The sequence below is a fragment of the Corapipo altera genome, unplaced genomic scaffold (assembly GCF_003945725.1).
Source record: "Corapipo altera isolate COAL_440 unplaced genomic scaffold, ASM394572v1 23, whole genome shotgun sequence".
Lineage (NCBI taxonomy): Eukaryota > Metazoa > Chordata > Aves > Passeriformes > Pipridae > Corapipo > Corapipo altera.
This window is the reverse complement of record NW_020884878.1, coordinates 11,095,793-11,114,163: the sequence shown is the minus strand read 5'-3', so window position 1 is coordinate 11,114,163 and position 18,371 is coordinate 11,095,793. Positions and strand designations below refer to the sequence as shown.

At 41.4% G+C, this 18,371-nt stretch overlaps 1 protein-coding gene across 3 annotated transcripts in view; it reads right to left on the bottom strand.

The window, feature by feature from the left end:
• Positions 1–1,092: 1,092 nt before the first annotated feature.
• Positions 1,093–18,371, bottom strand: part of ITPK1 (inositol-tetrakisphosphate 1-kinase) — a 141,681-nt gene continuing 124,402 nt past the window's right edge. For all 3 annotated transcript variants that reach the window (XM_027637594.1, XM_027637596.1, XM_027637597.1), the window contains 4 exons: positions 16,644–16,809; positions 14,911–14,978; positions 13,279–13,441; positions 1,093–7,702 (listed from right to left, as the gene is read on the bottom strand). In XM_027637594.1, coding sequence (XP_027493395.1) covers positions 7,380–7,702; positions 13,279–13,441; positions 14,911–14,978; positions 16,644–16,809 — 720 coding nt within the window. In that variant the 3' untranslated portion in view covers positions 1,093–7,379. The remainder of the gene's footprint in view (positions 7,703–13,278; positions 13,442–14,910; positions 14,979–16,643; positions 16,810–18,371) is intronic.

The window sequence follows — 18,371 nt, the reverse complement described above, 5'->3', positions numbered from 1 at the left end:
ATCGATGAACACGAGGTTGACCAGAAAGAAAACAATTAAAAGTTTCAACATCGGGGCAATGCTTGACCAAGTCAGGCTATTTGGACAACACACAAGTAGATTACAAAAAAGAGAAGTAACAAATAGGCTAGTCATGAGGAAAAGTACTGGTCTACGCTCCCCCAGAGGTGAAGGCCCATCCCAAGGGGCTGCCCCTCCTGTGTGCTGGCTCACAGGAGTCGTGGTGGCCAACTGGCACTGTGCTTATAGGCAGAACCTTCTCCATCCTTTGGGTTTCAGGCCACATGGCAGCTGGAGGACTGGGTGGTGCCCGGGCTGAGGAAGCTGGCCCCAAAACTCTCTGAGCACCGATCGATCATAATATTTCCGGTGTTCTGTGTGTATTGGCAGCAGAGGAAAAGGCCCACCCCCTGCAAGGGCTGTATTTCAGACGGCCCAGCTTGAAGCTCAGTTCTCTCTCATCACCTGCAGCCCACAGAACAGCTGAGACCCAAGGACTTTCTTCAAAGGGAAGGATGGTATTCAAGGCCTGAGCATGGGGCCTGGGAGGATGCCCCACCAGCTGGTAGCTGCTGCTCTGACCAGCTGTACCTCTGTTTGCCACAGCCAGCCCTGCCTTGGGACTGCTGCACTGAACCCCAGGCAGTGTCTAATGAGCGCCCTTGTGAGAGTGCTTGTTGCTTAGCAAAATTTATTGCTGCTTGGTGAGATACCTCTCTCTCCTGCACTAGCCCAAAAAAGGGTCTTGATTAAAAACCTGCTACATTTTGAGAAATCAAGAATTCCCTATCCTGGATGATGAAAAATCAATCACCTCAGAAGCCTATGCTATGAATAAATTCATATGTATAAGAGTAGCTTAAATCCCAGTGATGTTAAGATGTGTTATATAGTAAGATAAAAATAGCTGACTTCCCTCTAAGTGTTAGAAGAGAAACCAAATCAAATCTTTCTGGTACCAGGAGGTCCGAAACAACTGCAAACAACTGCACTCAGGAAGAATGTGAACATCAAATTCTCATGAAAACAGGTTTCTCCCAATGAGCTGTTCATCTCGCTGCCCTATCCACTCAGAAAAAGGAAGCAAAATAAAACTTGTTATAAGGCATTTATTTTCATTATGTGTTGGAAAGGGACAATTCTCTCTTCAAAACAATTACAGAGATAATGCCACAATACCTACTGCATATTGCTTTACTGTTGAAACCAAAACATTGTCCAAAAACAGGTGCTTGGCAAACAAAAAGAAAATTAATATACTACCATTGAAATCAATGCTGTTAGATGAAAGCACCATCTTCATTGTCAGATTTGATCAGTCATGCAGTTGAAGACGCCAAATAGCAAGTATTTTGGGTTTTACAGTAAACCACGGTCTTTTATGGGTTTATATAATTCTATACAAATTTAAGTACAAAATGGGAATTATGATTCAGAAATCATAGTGAACCAGGCTGAAGCAAATCACAAGACACACTTGTTAACACTGTACAGCTGGATTTGAACACAGATACCAATGAACTTGTGAAACCTAGCACACACACAGAATGGTCCCCAAGATTCAGCCATGCTTAGGTGGGGAGCAATGCTGGAGACGAAAGACAATATCCAACACTATTCACACCCAGAGGGCCAATTTTCTCAAAACTGTTGGGATCCCAAGGAACTGTTGTTACTCCATTTTAAGAATGACAGTGTTTTTAGTATGTGGTTATCACAAGGGTATACACAAGCTGTATCAAATACTGAATCAGAAATAAATAATAAAAGATACATCTAATACATCTTTTATTTTTTAATATTTTTTTACAGCACTGACTTTACAAGAGGATAGACAACCCATTTTAGGGACTGCTAACATCTGAAACAAAGAAGTCACTATTTTATACTCAACATATACTCAACCTTTAATAACTTTATATATGTATATATGACTTTTCACACAAAAAAAGTTAAAATAATTTATATCTAAAAACTACTGTGTAAAGAACAAAGAAGGAAATAAAATGTGGGTTTCTTAAAAAAGGCTGGAAGAGGAAGACCTGATTTTCATAAACTCCATTTGCTGTTTCAGCTATTTCTGGAGTTTCAAAAGATTTTCCGGCCATCAACAAAAACTTCCCAATACATTGAGAGCCCTCTGCTAACTTATGACATGCTGGGCAAGGTCACCTGCTAATGAGCTCATGTGGGCCACAGGCATCTGCTAGCATCTGCCCCAGTGGATTCAGGATAAGAATCATGGAGAGAAAGAAAACATCTCCCCAGATTGCTATTAAAAACCACAGAGTGAAATTCTGGACCACTGGTATCATAGTGTCTACTGGCCAGGATTTTACTCCCAAGCCCTACCCTCCTTGCCCTCCTTCTGCATCACAGATACAGGACGTTTCCTCACAGTGAATTTTTTCATTTCCACAGGAAAACTACCCCAACAGCAGGGTGGACCAGAGCCCAACAGCACACACAAAGTGAAAATTATTTCCTTTGCTTGCTGCAAATGTTACTGTGCTTGTGTTGCTGAGGAATCACTCTAACATCTCCATTTATACCTGGGTCCTCAAAAACTTCAACCATCTTTAGTAACTTTTGTGGCCATGTACTTTTGACAGAATCCACGTAGGATCTGCAACCCATCCAGTCAAAAGCTCAGGTGTTGATGGCCTGGATCCACACACAGTGAACAGGGAAAGGAAAGGTAGTGAAGATGTGGAAAGTACTTTTCTGGAGGTTACATTCCTCTGAAATAGATATTAAAGCAATATTACAAATAAAATCAGTAATGTGATCTGCAACAGCATGTCCATTTATCTATGAAAGCGAGAGGAGATTATATTAAAGGAAATATTTTAATCTACACAAAGCATTTTCACATACTCCTAATTACAAAACACACGCCATAAAGTAATTTTATACTGAATGCAGAAATCAATACATCTCTTACTAAAAAGGAGAGAGGAAAAAAAACTTAGCAGGGTAATGAAAGTGAATTCCTGCAAGAGTGCACATGGGGAGACTGCTATGAACTCAAAATAGACTCTATTCACTAAAAAACCAAAACCCAAGATTTTCTGCACAGCTGTGGAAGGCAAGGCTGCAAGCTAGTGTGGAAAAGCCTGACTCACTTGTCACTGCTGCCACGCAAAGACTTTAGGAAACCAGTGTTTTAGCCTAAGAACTGAGAAGTCTGGATTTTTTTAATTGGATGGAAACAACAAGAAACATTTTTCCTTTGTTTTGTTTTGGTTTCTTTGCTAGCCAATTGAAACACCTCTGGCTCCATTTAATCTGTTGCCTTTGGACTGTTATTTGCCTCTGTTATCCAACCACTACTCCACCTGGTTGTTCCCTGGCTGGATACTGTTCATGTTTAATCTGAAGAACTGGAGGCTTTATCTTGAGCAATCCTCATAACCTCCTGAAAACCTCAGAGTCGGGTCCTTAATTTGTAATCATCTATAATGAAAACAAATTGAACTGTTAGATTTCCATCAGCACACCCTGCTACAGACCTCCTCTGCACAAACATTCCCACGTTGAGGATGGAGATCTTTGAACAGCTTTCTCATTACAACAGTCTGAATAGTACTAATAAATATATCCTCTCTGCCGCCCAGCCCAGTCAATCGGCTCCTCAGCATAAAGGTTGCACAGCCAGACGTGGTCAACCAAAGGCAAAACATCTTTGGCCCAGTGACAGTTCTACATTACACAAACCACAGGTGCCAGCACCGATGCTCCTGGTTTGGCTGCATTTCTGCAACTGGTTTTCACATTTTCACATAATGACCAGGATGTTCTGGCATTGGCTACAAACTCAAGCACAATGTGGCCCAGCCAGCTAGAGGGGGAGGAGGGTGGTGATGACTTTACATTGCAGGCAGCAGTAATACTACTTAAGTTCTCTTCAACAGGGAAAAATCTTCACCTGTTGAAGCTGATTATGTAATTACAGTGGAAACCAGAGTCCCATCTTCTCCACCATGCTGACACAAACCATGGAGAAATTCCAGTCAAGTTAATGGTGTTCTTGTGGATTTCTAACAGTGAAGGAGAACAAAAATAAATCCCTAAAAAGCTAACTGGTGACCATGTAATTTTAATACAATTGCTCCCATCAACACAGCAGTAATAGCGATGCCTCTGAAAACACAGAAAACCCTTTTTCTAACCCACAATAACAGAATTCAAACAGACATTATGGAAAAGCTCCTCGGATTGTCTGCAATTTTAAGAGCAAGGGCATTCTGGTATGGTCTAATGCTACTACACTCCTCTACTTTTACAAAGAAAGACAAGACTACAGAATATTAACTAACTTACTGTGAAGCTTATCTTAAATCAAAACTATTCTGAAATTACCAAATGAGGCAGCAATTCAGAAAAGCACTTTAGCATAGGCTTAATAACATACTCATGCTTGAATATTTTGCAATAATGTAACTGTATGTCTGGATACTTGGTAATTTACAGTTTTGGCTTTTAAAAGTTGGTCTCCCGATTTGCCCCTGTGATTTAGTAATATTCTAATATACGAGCCATAACATTAATTTCTGCAAGGAAATATAGTAGTATAGCAATTGCATGGTTATTTCTGTGAAAACTCTATTGTAATGCCACATCACAACAGGTAGCTGCATATCTGCACCTGGTAAATTAAAGTGATACCGATACATTCGATAAATAAAAAATAAATTACGGACTATGGGAAAAATGTCACTGATCACACCAATGATCTAAACTTGTTTTCTAGTTACTGCCAAGGTCTGGAGTAATATTTAAATATAGTATTTCTGTAAGCATTAAGAGAATTACAAAATAAACTTCTAACAATCATTTGTAAACAAGTTTAAAATGCACAATTATATTTCAGTAGTTTATTTTGGAGAAACAAAGCAGTGCAAAATAGGCCAACCAAAATTCAGAAGGCAGCCAGGAAAATAAAATTCTTATCTGATGTTCTAACTAGGAAACAGCATACAGACATTTCCATTGGATCCAACACTCAATTAATGTAAACATACTTAGTTTGAAAGGTCTTGAGTTAGTAAAGCAGTTTTAACATCATTGCTCCGTCCCCGCCACCCAGTAAAGAAACAAAAACCAAAAAACCAAAAAAAGCCCAAGCCATTGTAATAAAGGGAGCAATAGGCAAGTCTACAAACACTCCACCAGCTGGTTACAAGAAAGTACCATACAAAAATATGCACTGGCAAGTTCCTTCCTGAGGGTATCTTTTGTTACACATGTAACATAAAAACACTTTTTATTTTAAACAAACAAAAACAAACCCCGAAGTGTAGATGTCAATTTTATTTCAGTCATGGCTTTACGAAAGGTTTGGTCTGTCATGAATACTTTTATAAACCCCTATGTACATCTGACTCACTCACACCACAACCATCGGAGACCTGCGAGCTGCAGACAACATGGGATCCAGCAGCCTCAAAGCATACAAGGGTTGTGAAGCGTGCCCAGCTCAGAACTGATCTGCAATACTTGAGGAAGTTGGCTGCATTTACGTGTACCCTGGAATCTGATCGATACCACACTCATAAGGTCCTTTCAGTCCCCAAAGAAATATTTTAAAGTTAGTAATCCCTCTAGAGGTGGAATCATCTTCTATTGTGTAAATCATCCTGAAAAAATCAATCTCGGCTGCAGGAAATCCCCAAGAATGGCATTTTGGAAGAAGACCAATTTCTCCTAAGGAAAAATCATTACACAAAACAATTGCTACACGACACTCTTCAAAACTGTTTCCCCTCCAGGACTGGTACTATCAGGTAGGGTGGTGACATCTTTTTTACAGTTTAATCCTCTCTCCATGACCTACCTGGGCTTTAAGCTCTAGATCCTTTTGAGTAGCTATCTAACAGATGATACTAACCAAACTGGTATTAGATGCTGCAGTGGTGGATGCTTTATGAACACCTGCTTTAGAAAGACAGAAATTCCTGTATATGCAAGCTAGGAGCTTAACTAAGGAAATTTTCTTAACACCACCACTCTAAAATGTATATTAGGGCTTATAAGCGGAATAGAAGGCCGCTCCTTCTACCAAAATAGTGTCTCCATTCTCAGCACTTGGATATTTCTAATTTAGTGTTCAGAATTGGCAAAAGTTGCAGGAATTCTCAACAGCAGAAGATGCTGCCATGCTAGGAGATGCAATAGAGGGTGAACACCACTGGTTCACTGCATATCTCAAGAGATAACAAATTGGCCACGCTATAGTTTACAAAGAGTATAAAGCACTGTTGTAAATTACCATAGAGCCTCACCTGGCAGCTTGCAACAAAATAACGTGGTCTCCAAGCTAGAGCTGTCCTGTACTTCTACCTCATATGAAGGTACACAATTCTGTTTATATTTAATTTGCAGAAAAAAATGCACAGCAGCATGCATCTGTGGAAGGCAGCAACTGAGTTACCCCTCAGGATATGCAGACCAGGTGTACTGCTCCAAGGAAAATGTACAGCTCTGCCAGCCTTTTTTCAGGGCTCTCCCAGAGTCCTCACAAGTGCAATGGACAGAGAATTAAATTCTCCGCTAAGAGATCAGCTGCTTCCATTAACTCTTCCAGGATTTCAGTACTAGCAGACGATTGAATCTACTCAAATCACTCAGCCTAAATACTGGCACCCTCTCTGGATGAAATATGTCACTGTTGGCAAATGTGGTTAGAAGCTGCTTTTGACTGAAGCAGTGAGGCCTGGGGGAAGAACTGCAAGGCTGGAACAGGGGTGATCACCTTGGCTCTGCCCCTGAACAAGCAGGCTGCTCTGTCCTACTCAAAGTGCAGACGCTTCACAGCAAGCTACCTGTCAACATCTTGACTGGTCAATGTTTCAAGAGATTTGGTTTAGTGATACTGAAGTTATCTTAGCCTTCTTATGCAATGGCCTACCTGGAAAAAAAAGGAACAGGGAATATTTTAGGCAAAAGTCTCTAGCATTGTTACATTCAGACACTGCATTTCAAAATTATTATCTTCTTGATACCATGAGGTCCGATTTTAAAATGCTGGTCACCAGTGATTACAAAGAACAATAGAAATGAAAGAGCAACCCTCCCACAATGAAAGGACTAGTGTTAAAACACATGTATGTGTAAACTCTCTACAGATTTGCAACTGGAATCTGATGAAATGGATCTGAATCACTTTCTCACTCTTCCCCTTTCAGTCCGTTTTATCAGCGCATTAGGTTAAATCAAATGGAAGGGTTTTTTAATTTTGCTTTTTTGTGTTGTGTTTTGTGTTTGGTTTGGGGTTTTTTTTTCATTTTTTTTCTCAATTGTATTGTTACAGCCTGATCTGGCTCTGAGACCACAGTTTGTATCCCTGTGGCTTTTTCTCAGTCCATGGTATTGGCAAGTTATTGAGAAGAAGCTTTTGTTGCCAATGTAGCGACGCAGTGCTGCTGGAAGCTGGGGGACACTGCTGAGTTGCAGCCTAGTCTCTGGTGTTGCAGTTTTACTGAGCTGTTGGTCTCGCTTTCCACAATCCAGGAGGAGTCTTTTCCCATGACGCTGAGACAGCCTGTGCTAGCACAGCATATCCGCTCGTCCATGATCCCACCGGTCTGCTCTGCCAGGAGCTTGCTGCGGTTTAGCTGGGTCACCTCAGGTACCTGACCCTGCAGAACAGCAGCTATGTGGTTCAGGAGATCTGTGAAGAATTCAGAAACACCCTCGTAACCTGAAAAGAGAAAAAACAAAGGAAAGAAAAAAAAGGCAATTGAGTAATTTTCCTAGGTTCTTTGAAAGACTTCTTTTAACAGTTTATTTCTTGGTCTGTCCTTGCCCTCCAACTTATAATAAAAAGGCTCTTTTCCATGACATCATTTTAAGTGACAGCACAAGCAGATTAGCATAAAGAGAAATAGAGAATCTTGCAATAAAAATAATTTTTTTCCAATGAGAAAAACCATTGTCTTTCAGATTTGCTATTTCTTTTTCCTTCCAAGTATATATGTGTATATATAATTTTAGGTATATTCTACCATTTGTTGCCAAATCCAGGTTTTTCCCTAAGTTACAAACTCGGGAGTATGATGATCTTTTCCATCCTCTTTCCAGGTTTACTATGGCAAGTAGCTCTAATGTAAAGCTCCCTTGAGGGTTTGAACTCTCTCCAGAATTTGCCAGCAATACCCTCAGTTAGGAAAACCTCAGAGGACAGCAGGGTTGGCTTTATATCCTACAGAAAAGGCAGCTTCCCACTGTGTAAGAAGCAATGTAATGCTCGTCTAATCTAACCCGACTTGACACTTAAAACATGTTTCCTGCTACGTCTGAAAAAACACTCAAGGCACAGGAAACATGCACCCATGATACAGTATTTGGTAGAAACATCAATCTTTTATTTTGGTACTGAAACCACCTTTCTGCATGTTCTGTTAAGTGATTCCAGACAATTTACAATGCAATTTAATAACAAGTTTCCTGGTTAAAACAGTTGCTCAAATACCAGGAGACACGACATTTTTAGTGACACAAAGGGTAGCAGTAGGCGTACAGAGCTTCTGGCTCTATTTTAAACACTCTGGTACAGGCACAGTTTTATCACTGCATTTATTCTAAAATTGAACCAGACATGCAACATATGGGTACAATGTCTTGGAATGGATCTTAACTGCTACTGCATTACCTAAAATTGTTATCAGTTTGCCTTAGTATTTAGAGGTGACATATGACATTCGGTGTTATTAAATGGGATAGGTTGACTGTTTTAAAATGTCTATAAAAGTATTCTGAAGGTGATCTGGCATTAGTACAGGACACTGAAGCAATAAATAAGTTTAAAAGACCCATGTGAATAGCATACATTACACAGCAGCATATGAGCAGAACCAGAGACCACAAAGTAAATGCACATTTTAACACACTTTTAGTGATGTGATCACTGGGCAGAACAGCTCTTCAGATCCATAAATAATTCAATTTTGATCTCCATTCTCCTGTAAAGACCAACTTTCTTAGGCAATAAAAACCCCAACTTCCCAGAAACATAAGGTAAGAGGATAATTGTGGTGATTTTATGGTGTATTTATAACCCATATGTTAACCATATAACTCTTATTTAGGCTGAGACATTGCTATGAATTTTATTGTACTTGCTCACAGTTCTCCCAGATAATTAACAGGTCACACAAAACACCATCAATGTGAGATGACAGCTCATAGTTTTGCTTTCTCAAAGACAGATTCACCAAACAAACCATTCATTTCAAAACATCGAGTTTCTCAGTGCCCCACATGATAATCCACTGGTCGGCAGGGGGCAACTAGGACTCTTAGGGCTGGCCATGGGAGTCAGAACAGGATCTCCACCTCTTTGACAGAAGTGCTTGTTATGCTTTCTTGCTTATGTAAAAGCTGTGGGATTAACCTTCAAATCTACTCAGAGTGCTTCAAACACCCTGGGAATAAGCCATCTCCATAGTAACAGATTTAATATTCAGAGAGGAGATCCATAGTAGCCTAGAGTGTTCCATGTCTGCTCACTGAAAACAAACTAGCCTTGTTGAGGGGCACCTGCAAACACACAAAGTTGTTTTAAATATTTAGTAGGAATAAGACGGCCAGGTATTTAGTCCTGAAATCGGCAGACGTTACAGGGTAAGGAAGCTGTACCTAACAGATAGGCTCAGTCTGGGCAAGCCCTCTGCACACTGGGTGGAAAGGCCCGAGTAATTCTGCCTGGCCACTCAGAAGAAACTTCACAAAATTGTAAAAAAGAAATACAAGGAAGGAAGGAAGAGAACTAGATGTCTCAACTCTTGAGTCACAGAACACCCGCAGAAGGCTGCCAACTATGGATATTGCCTTGTTTGGTTCTGAGGGCTGCTGCAGGCCTCTCAAACAAATCAGTTGTGGGACATCACCTGTGCTACAATGATAACAAAATCAAGAAGGGTAGATTAAATTACACCTTCAGAAACTACTGGTAATGAATTGAGGGTTAGTGTCACACAGGGCATCAATGGAAAGATATAAGTTTAGCATGCCTCAAAACACAGCTTGCATGAATTGTGCTCCAGCAGGTGGTATCCTAGCACTGCCTGCTGAAACCATCTTGTAAGTGCTTGTCTACAACAAGCCTGAATTTTGCTATGCTGAAAACAGTCTCCAGAGTCCTCTGGCTGAGCATGGATAGGAAAGATGTCCACCCAGCAATGCATCTGAAAACAAGCACCCACTTCTGCAAGCTTTGGTGGAGGCAAGAAATGGCTATGAGCATTTTTAAGCTAGCATTACAGATGCTACCTGCCCAATTTTTCAGAGACTCTCCCTGATCTGGCACATGTTCTGCTCCTCTGCATCTTTCCCTAGCCAGAGAAAAATGGATAGCCCATGTCCTGCATTTGTGCCAATGTATTAAGACAAAGTGCATGTTCAGATCTGATGCTTTTCATATTCACCCAGAGCCAGCAGTCCAACTCCACGGGGACAGACTGCAGAACACACACACAAGCCACTGTTCAGGCTGGCTGAGCTCAGCCACAGCCACAGAACAGCAGGCTATGTGGATGGAGCCTTTTCTGTCACTTATCTGAGGTCAGACAAACATAAACCCCACATGCTATGTGACTGTGCCTACAGTCAGATATCTCAGCTGGTAACCACTGCTAAATATAGTACCAGTGGTTTCCCACTGAACAAGAGACACTACGGGCCTTTCAGACATTTATCTTTAAAATCTTTTTTGAAGAGTTGCTGGTGCTAATGGAGCAGGTAACAGACAACATCCTCCTGCAGGTACATCTGCTCTCACTTCTGACGTTAAACTCATCTCAACATGACATCCGTGGAGTGGCAGGTTCAAATGAGCTTCAAGCCTGGTAAACATAAAAGACAGCACACAAGTAAGGCAGCAAGCCTCTAGGCACCTGGACAAGGCTTTGGTTAGGCCTGGCCCCAAGCTGCGGCTTGAGCTCTGTGGAAGAGGCTGTGAATGCTCCTTATAGGGCACCTCTTTCCCTCCCTTTCTCAAAGCAATGGTGCAGAGATAATGCAGCAGATCCCTGGACGGTCTAAGTTGGGTCCAGTTTGGCTCTACTGCAACCATTGCAGGCTCGGATGATTTCAGGAAGAGGAGCAAGGGAGAGCCCCTTCCCGGGACTGCACTGAGCCAGGAACAGGGAGATCCCACTGCTGATGCAGCCCATTAGTTATTCGTTTGAAGTGGCTGAATTTGAAATTCTCATTAGCAAGGTGCTGGCCCTGTCAATGAAGTCAGCCCTTGAACCTGTTCAGCCTTTATTCATACTGGCCCTTGGAGAGAAATGCAGTTGCCTGGGCTGAACATGCTTTAGAACAACAGAGTATTCTATGCTGAAATGTAACTTTGCTGCTGTTGCATTTTATGCCATTGCTTCTTCTCCAATCTCAGCAGCCCTTGAGGGCAAGGGCATCTCTCTCTCTCAGTTCTGCTACCTTTTACAAATCTGAAGGCACTTTTGTCTCTCCCAGCCTTCTCTTCCATATGTCCAGTCCCTGCTGCTATCCTCTAGACTTACTCCAGCTGGTCTTCAACCTATCCCATGGCGATAAAGCAAGTAGCTACCTTCACTACCCACCTGTTCACCACCAAAACACTGCTGTGTGAGACACAATATAGGTCTGTCCATAAGAAGCTTCCCCATGCTCTCAAGTTTCCTACAAGAACTAAACCACTCTATTAATTCAATGTCCCTTCAAAGATCAATTACTGTGCAGACTGAAATACAGAACTCAGTCTGAATATCGAAAACTATTGCCTTAGGGTAGAAGTACAGCAGAGCATGAGGCCAAAGGCAGTTCTGAAAACTTCTGCCACAATAAGAAGACATTACTCATCTCTAAATATGCAAATATATGTTTGTCACGAGTTGCTCCCCAATCTGGACTTTTCAACATTTCAAGAAAAGGGGAATTTTACTCTGTGCAAAGTACTGAATCCAAAACAATACTTGAAAAAATATAAAAAACCTGAAACACCAAACCAAAATGGAGGATGTATCAATGCAAAAGAATCTCCTGCATCACTGACTTCAAGACCCAGTGTCTGAAATATAATCCCATTCATAAAACTGATATGGCTCCATCTGACACCAAATTTAGGTTGTTTCACTGCTCTTTGCAGAAGAGCATTTTCATAGGTCTGCAGATTGCATCAACACCATATGGTAGAACTGTGATGCAAAGTGACCTGAGAATAGCAGAGCTGAATATTGAAAGGAAGCCAGTCACTGTGGAGATACACCAGCAAGGCACTACAGGGCAATAGTAGGACTGAGGACCCAAATGAAAGATTTAGGAGACTTGAGGCTCAGGGCAAGATCTCTAGATGTAAAGACACCACAGCCATATTGAAAACTCAAAGTCTTCAACGACAGGTTAAAGAAACTACGAAACAGCCTGTATATGTCTCTGGGAAAAAACATCACTATTCAGGTACTGAGAGGAGATTCTCAAAGAGAAAAATCCCATACAAAAGAGCATCAAATGAGATGATGTATTCTTTTCCTGTGTTAGACTACTTAATTTAGCACAAGTGACAGACCTTCTCTTATACGCACTTAAAAATCCTTTCAACAATTCCAGCGGTCAAGGAGCTTATTTAGTTGTTTCCAAGACATATGTTAACTAAAAAAGCAGAGGATAAATTTACCTAGTTTTAGATGCTCTAATCTATTCTTTTACTCCAGGATGCACTTATGAGTGCACTTGCAAGGATACTAACTCTTCACAGCACTCTTCTGTGCACCTACAATTTTATCATCTTCAGATTCCTGGTACTATTTTTGTGCACAAGTGTCTTTTTGTGGGGAATCAGTTTGCACAGGAAGAGATTTTCAATGGAACAGTTTGTTGCTTCCACCCCCTCATCTTTTTTAATGGCACAGTGTCTGAAAAAAACAGAAATCTTTAAAGGTTCTCCTAAAATAGAATTTACTATTCTTCTTTTCGTTTCAGAATGAGGGCCAGGTCCAGAAAATCCAGGTTCCAGCACACAGTCCTGGACTGCAGTTCCTGGGCATCCCTTTGCAGGGAAGGGCATGACGGCCATGTTACAACTGGTCACTAAAATTTGACCATATCTCCTAAGAGCCAATATTTCAGTTGCCAATTCCATATCTAGATTAGAGTTCTCCCCTTCCCAGATTGACCTGTATTTGATCTCAGAACCATCTAGATGCTACTTTCCTGTCCCCAACTTGGGAAGCAATGATGTGAGACACCAGCAGTAAAACTTGTTCCACAAAGAAGGAGTGGAAAGGCTTTTCTCACCTGGGAATGCATTTATATCAATGACCGCATGCTGCCCAGTCTGATTGTTAATGATGATGTCAATTCCGAAGAGGGAAACTCCCAGAGCTTGCCGGAGTGCCTTAGAGATTTCCCGGATGACATCGTCGTTTGGCCGCTCAAATACTCCTTCAATTTTATCCAGCTATAATGGAAAAAACCACATTATTAAGGGACTCTGAAGGAGCCTTTTTAGTGGAAAGATTGATTTTCAGAAGTTTCCAGGTGCATATCCACCAAATCTAATTGTAGACCACCATTGGCATGAAAGAGAGAAAGACACCAAAGAGAAAACTGCTTTCATAATTCAGAATCCTTCCTATATTGGAAGTTCATCTGCTCTAAAGTACCTAGTTCTTCCTCCTCATACTGGTGCAGCTGGAGAAGCAGAGCAGTGTAGGAATGAATGGAGAATCAGACTCGCTGTTTTAAGTACTAGATCTACACTTTAAAAAACATATACAGGTGGCATATTTAACCCTGCCTGTAAATATTCTGGATATCATTGTTATTTCAATGTAGATCAAGGTCTACACTAAAGGATTGATAGGACAGAGTCCCGTTGTTAGTTTAATCTGAGCCATACAATACAACTCAGCTGATATCTTCAGGGTAGAGCATACTTTTTGTGTGGGTTTTCATGTATAAATTATTCAATCAATATTTATTAAAATTAGTAACTCAGGTTACTTATGACTAGAAGATGCAATTTGCTTCACTTTTTACGTGTTACACAGCAGAAGTATGCTGTTATGCCTACAGAAGCATGTATGGAATATGTATGGTTATGAGTGAAATGGCAGGTAAACTACAGGAACAAACTCTCAGACGAGAGTAAATTCTTAGGAATGGTTTCTCCCTTAACATAACCATAAAGAGATTTATGAATAGTACAATTACAGTTTTAATATTTAGCATCAGTGTTGCACATCAAATTCAATCAAATACGAGACTAATCCCCATTAGAGCTTGTGAAACAGAAAAGAATTTTGAGACTGAGATATTGAAAGGACCCAGTGCTGTAAAGCGACTTTCTCAGCAGTCGAGTGCCCAAGAACTTGTTAGGATTGACATGTGCAAAGCTTATTAAAAGGACTGGTAATGCTAGCATGAAACTGCAGTGTGCTGGCAGTCTCGAAGGACACCCAGAAATGGTCCTGTGGTCACAGCTTGGGCATGCTCACATGGCAGACAGCTACTGGCCCTCTGTGGCCTTGTGCCAACACCATTTTTCTGCTTGAAGTTTCACTCTTTGTCTTTCTTCACAGAACTGAGTCCTAGAAGGATGATTTATGCTTATTAATCTCTCTGGACAGGAAAAAGCCAGGTGTTTGCATTTAGAACCTCGTTTTTCCCTTTGCCTAGATTAGCCCTGGGGAGTTTGGGCATGGCAAACAGCACAGCCCTGCTGCATCAGTGCTTCCTCACCGGAGCTCGGTAAGGAAAACCAGAGGGGTACACAGTCATGCTGGTTCGTGGTACCAAACAGACCTCAGCCTGCAACACAGAAGCAGACAACTTGTGAAAGAGAGTCACTAGCTACTAACGCTTCCATAAGAAAGGACTAGATAGTTTTCCAGCCGTGCTAGAGGGAAAAAGACCAAGTGTACTTACTGCTGTTAAGACGGATGAAGACTCTGGTTTGGAAACATTGTGGCTGTTGAAAAATATTGATTCTCTGTCTGCAATTAGAAACAGGTTGTAAATAACTTTATACCAGATTTTAATTTCCAAAGGAATAGTGCAAGGAACAGTAGGTGGCACTGCAGCCCTGGGAATCTTGTCCTGGTCCCCACTGGACCATCCCTGCCACCCACCTCACCACACTTGGCTGCTGGCACTTGGCTGCCTGCACAGGCAGGGACCAACAGACAGGTCACCCACAGTTCTTGGACCACAGATAAACAGAACCATGCCCTGGGTTAACAGAAATTAGTTTCCTTTCCTTCAGCAGAGCCAATTACCTAAGTCCAGTTAGATAATGAAGTTAATTTTTACTAATTTGCCATACTCAAAGTGACAGTTCCAAGGGGAAGGTGTGTGACAGAAGGGGGAAGCTGCACTCACTGCAGGCAGTAGGCCAGTAGCACCCAGGGTACACTGAGATCCCTGTGAAACTGGGGATCATCAGATCTGCCTAGTCAGGAACCTGTGGCATGGCCCCCTCAAACTCTCCTGATTTGGTAAGAAAGTGAAACACTTACCCTAACCTACCTACTAAGCTTATTTTTATGTGGACTTGCAGACAACTTTCAAGGCTTACACTAACAGATGAGACATTAGCTAAGGCATTTTCAGAAAGATGCCTTAAAATGTTCCCTTCAAAATGCAAAAGGATAGAACAACTGTCCTAATAGTTTGTACGAAGACAGGTTCTGGCCTACTTAGTTTGATCAGGACATAGAACAGACCTAAATGTAAATACAGGCATACATAGCTGCAGACAAGGACTTTTACCAGGCTCCTAATATACCTATACAACCAAAATACATATTTGTGTGCAAAATGCAATGGACAATGGACATAGTACAATCTGCAAAAACACTAAGCAAAGGGACAAAAAACTGGCACTTGTTTATTCATGTCCTTTAGTTTGATCCTATCTCCACCTCCTGGATTTGTCCAGTTGCAAGTAGGTCATGCTCCCATCCATGTGCTGCTAATTCCTTTATGCTTTTGGTGGGCCACAAAAATGCAGTTCTCTGGAAAGGAGTGCTTTTTCCATAAAGGAAATCTAAGTAATCTTTAACGAGAAACCTTCAAGTGCTGCTTTCTAGTGACATATAGAAGGATCGCTGTCCTCACTGACAAATCCATTCCTCCTTACCCCCAACACATCTAGTATCTACAAACCAAAGGACACTTCCCACCAGGGTTTTCAACACTGGGCCTCACATGAACAGGGAGGCTCATTTAAGGGAGAGCACAAGTGATCCTTAATTTAAACACACATACATAACCAAGGTAAAAATAGGGAGAGGAAGTTCTGAAATGATGGAATCCAGGAAATTCTCTCCAAAGCACATTTATAAACAAACTCCGGAACAAATGACACATGAACTTGCTGTGAAATGAGAGAACTCTCCCCCTTTCCACATGACATAAAACACTGTTTCTAACAGGTGAGACTCAGGTTACCATTGCATAAATATTTACTATATGAATGTCATTCGTATGTATTCCAGAGCAGGTGAGTTATTTCCCTTCCTATTGAAATAATACAGAAGAGGAAACATGGTATGTCAGAACCAGCTGCCTTCGCTTCAGCAGTGTTTTCACAGATATTTTTCATGTTTCCTGACAAGGCTCCAAGAATGGACATTTTCTTTTAAATCGGTACAACTGACCTGAGATTCCTGCAGAGAAGTTCTTTAAAGACGGTCTTTTCACCACTGTGTAGGACTCCCCAACCACGAAGACTTTATACAGCACGGCGTTGTGGTTGATGAAGCTCTGAATGACACAAGGGGGGCGAACAGCTTTCAGGCCCTCCTGGTTGAAGATGATCGCCATCTGGAAACAGGCACACACAGTTGTGCACAACTCTTGCAACAGTTTCATGCTTACCCCCACCTGCCTAGCAACCAGAGGGAACATCTACTGGTGGCTGTATATTGACCATGTGTGAATTACTTCTGTGCATCTATTTCATTACATTTCATTTAACTGACACACAGCTCTCTGAACACTACTGGCAGTGCAGCTTTCATTGTCAATCAACATTTTCTTCTCAGCTCTTTGCAACTTCATTTTCTGCATTTAGTTGGGAAGCTACTGCAACTGTAGGTACAACAAAAGGGTAAAACATCTGACCAACACAGATGACAAAGTTTGTATTGAATACAAGCCTGTAGCATGAGAACAACAGAAGGAATAGCTCTGCTGTACTAACTGTAACTTAGTTGCAACAACCTAAGTATTCAGGCTTCACCCACACCATCAGAGAACATTTTTCAGACTCCAGTAGTTCTTACTGCTAACAAACGTTGGCCTACTGATTTTCCTTGGTTTCACCCCATTACTCCAAATGGATAGTCCTCTTGAAGGCACTGGAATAAATATGCCAAAAAGGAAGGCATTTATAGGGCCTGAATGATGACCAACAGCTGCCTCAGGCAGCACGGAAGCAATGCTGGTAGGTGCACAGAAATACTTTGACGAGACAGCTTATCTTCAGCACATGTTACACTGGTCTTTCCATCGACCTCTCCATTACCAAGCTCACATGCATATATAATTAGCATAACCACAGTGCCCCATTTTGCAGGTTTGTTGTTGGAATAAGGGTGCTGACATGGCTCCTATTAGTGAGGATAAGCCTAGGTTTGCTCTCTATCCTCAAAGCCCTGAAAAAGCTATGCTCTAGGGATCTGAATATTGACCTCTCTTCATTACTCCAGCAATGCTGGGCCTTGTTATCCAGTGGCAGTGGGGCAGTTGGTAGTAAGGTCAACTTACAAAAACACGTAAGGAGTGTTCAAGGTCAGAGCACATGACATTCATTTTATCTTTTTTTCCTCTGGAAAAAAGTCCCTCCCACAGGGAGGGATGATTTGCTTAGAACACCCTTCTCCTCTTAAGAGTCTTGAAGACAACAGCAAACAGGCAAGTCTTGAGCCTGCTGCCTACCTCAGTCAATGTAGGATGCAAAACACTTATCAGAAAAATTCCTAAGCTCTGAAACACAAGTGGTTTTATAAGACTGTAAATATTTTCTCACTGTCCTGATTGGGCCTACTATTTTACTCAGGATGCAAGACAGTCCAGAGAGGCTAAGAGAATTCCTCTGGGTCCTACAGTGAGTCCACAGTGATACACAAAATAAAATGGGAGCTTCCTGCCTCAGCATGGTGCAGATGAGTTACACTGCTTGCTTGTGCTTTCCATATACTTTCTGTCAGTTTTCGTGCTTAGTGCCTTAATGAAGTCAGGGTCACTGGAAGGATTTTACAAAGAAACTTTATCCCTTTATACTCTCTCTCATGTATTACATATGATCAACTGCTCTTTTGATGAATGCTGTACTTTCAGACTGAACTTTTGCTAACACCTTAGTTTGCTCCTGTAAAAAAATA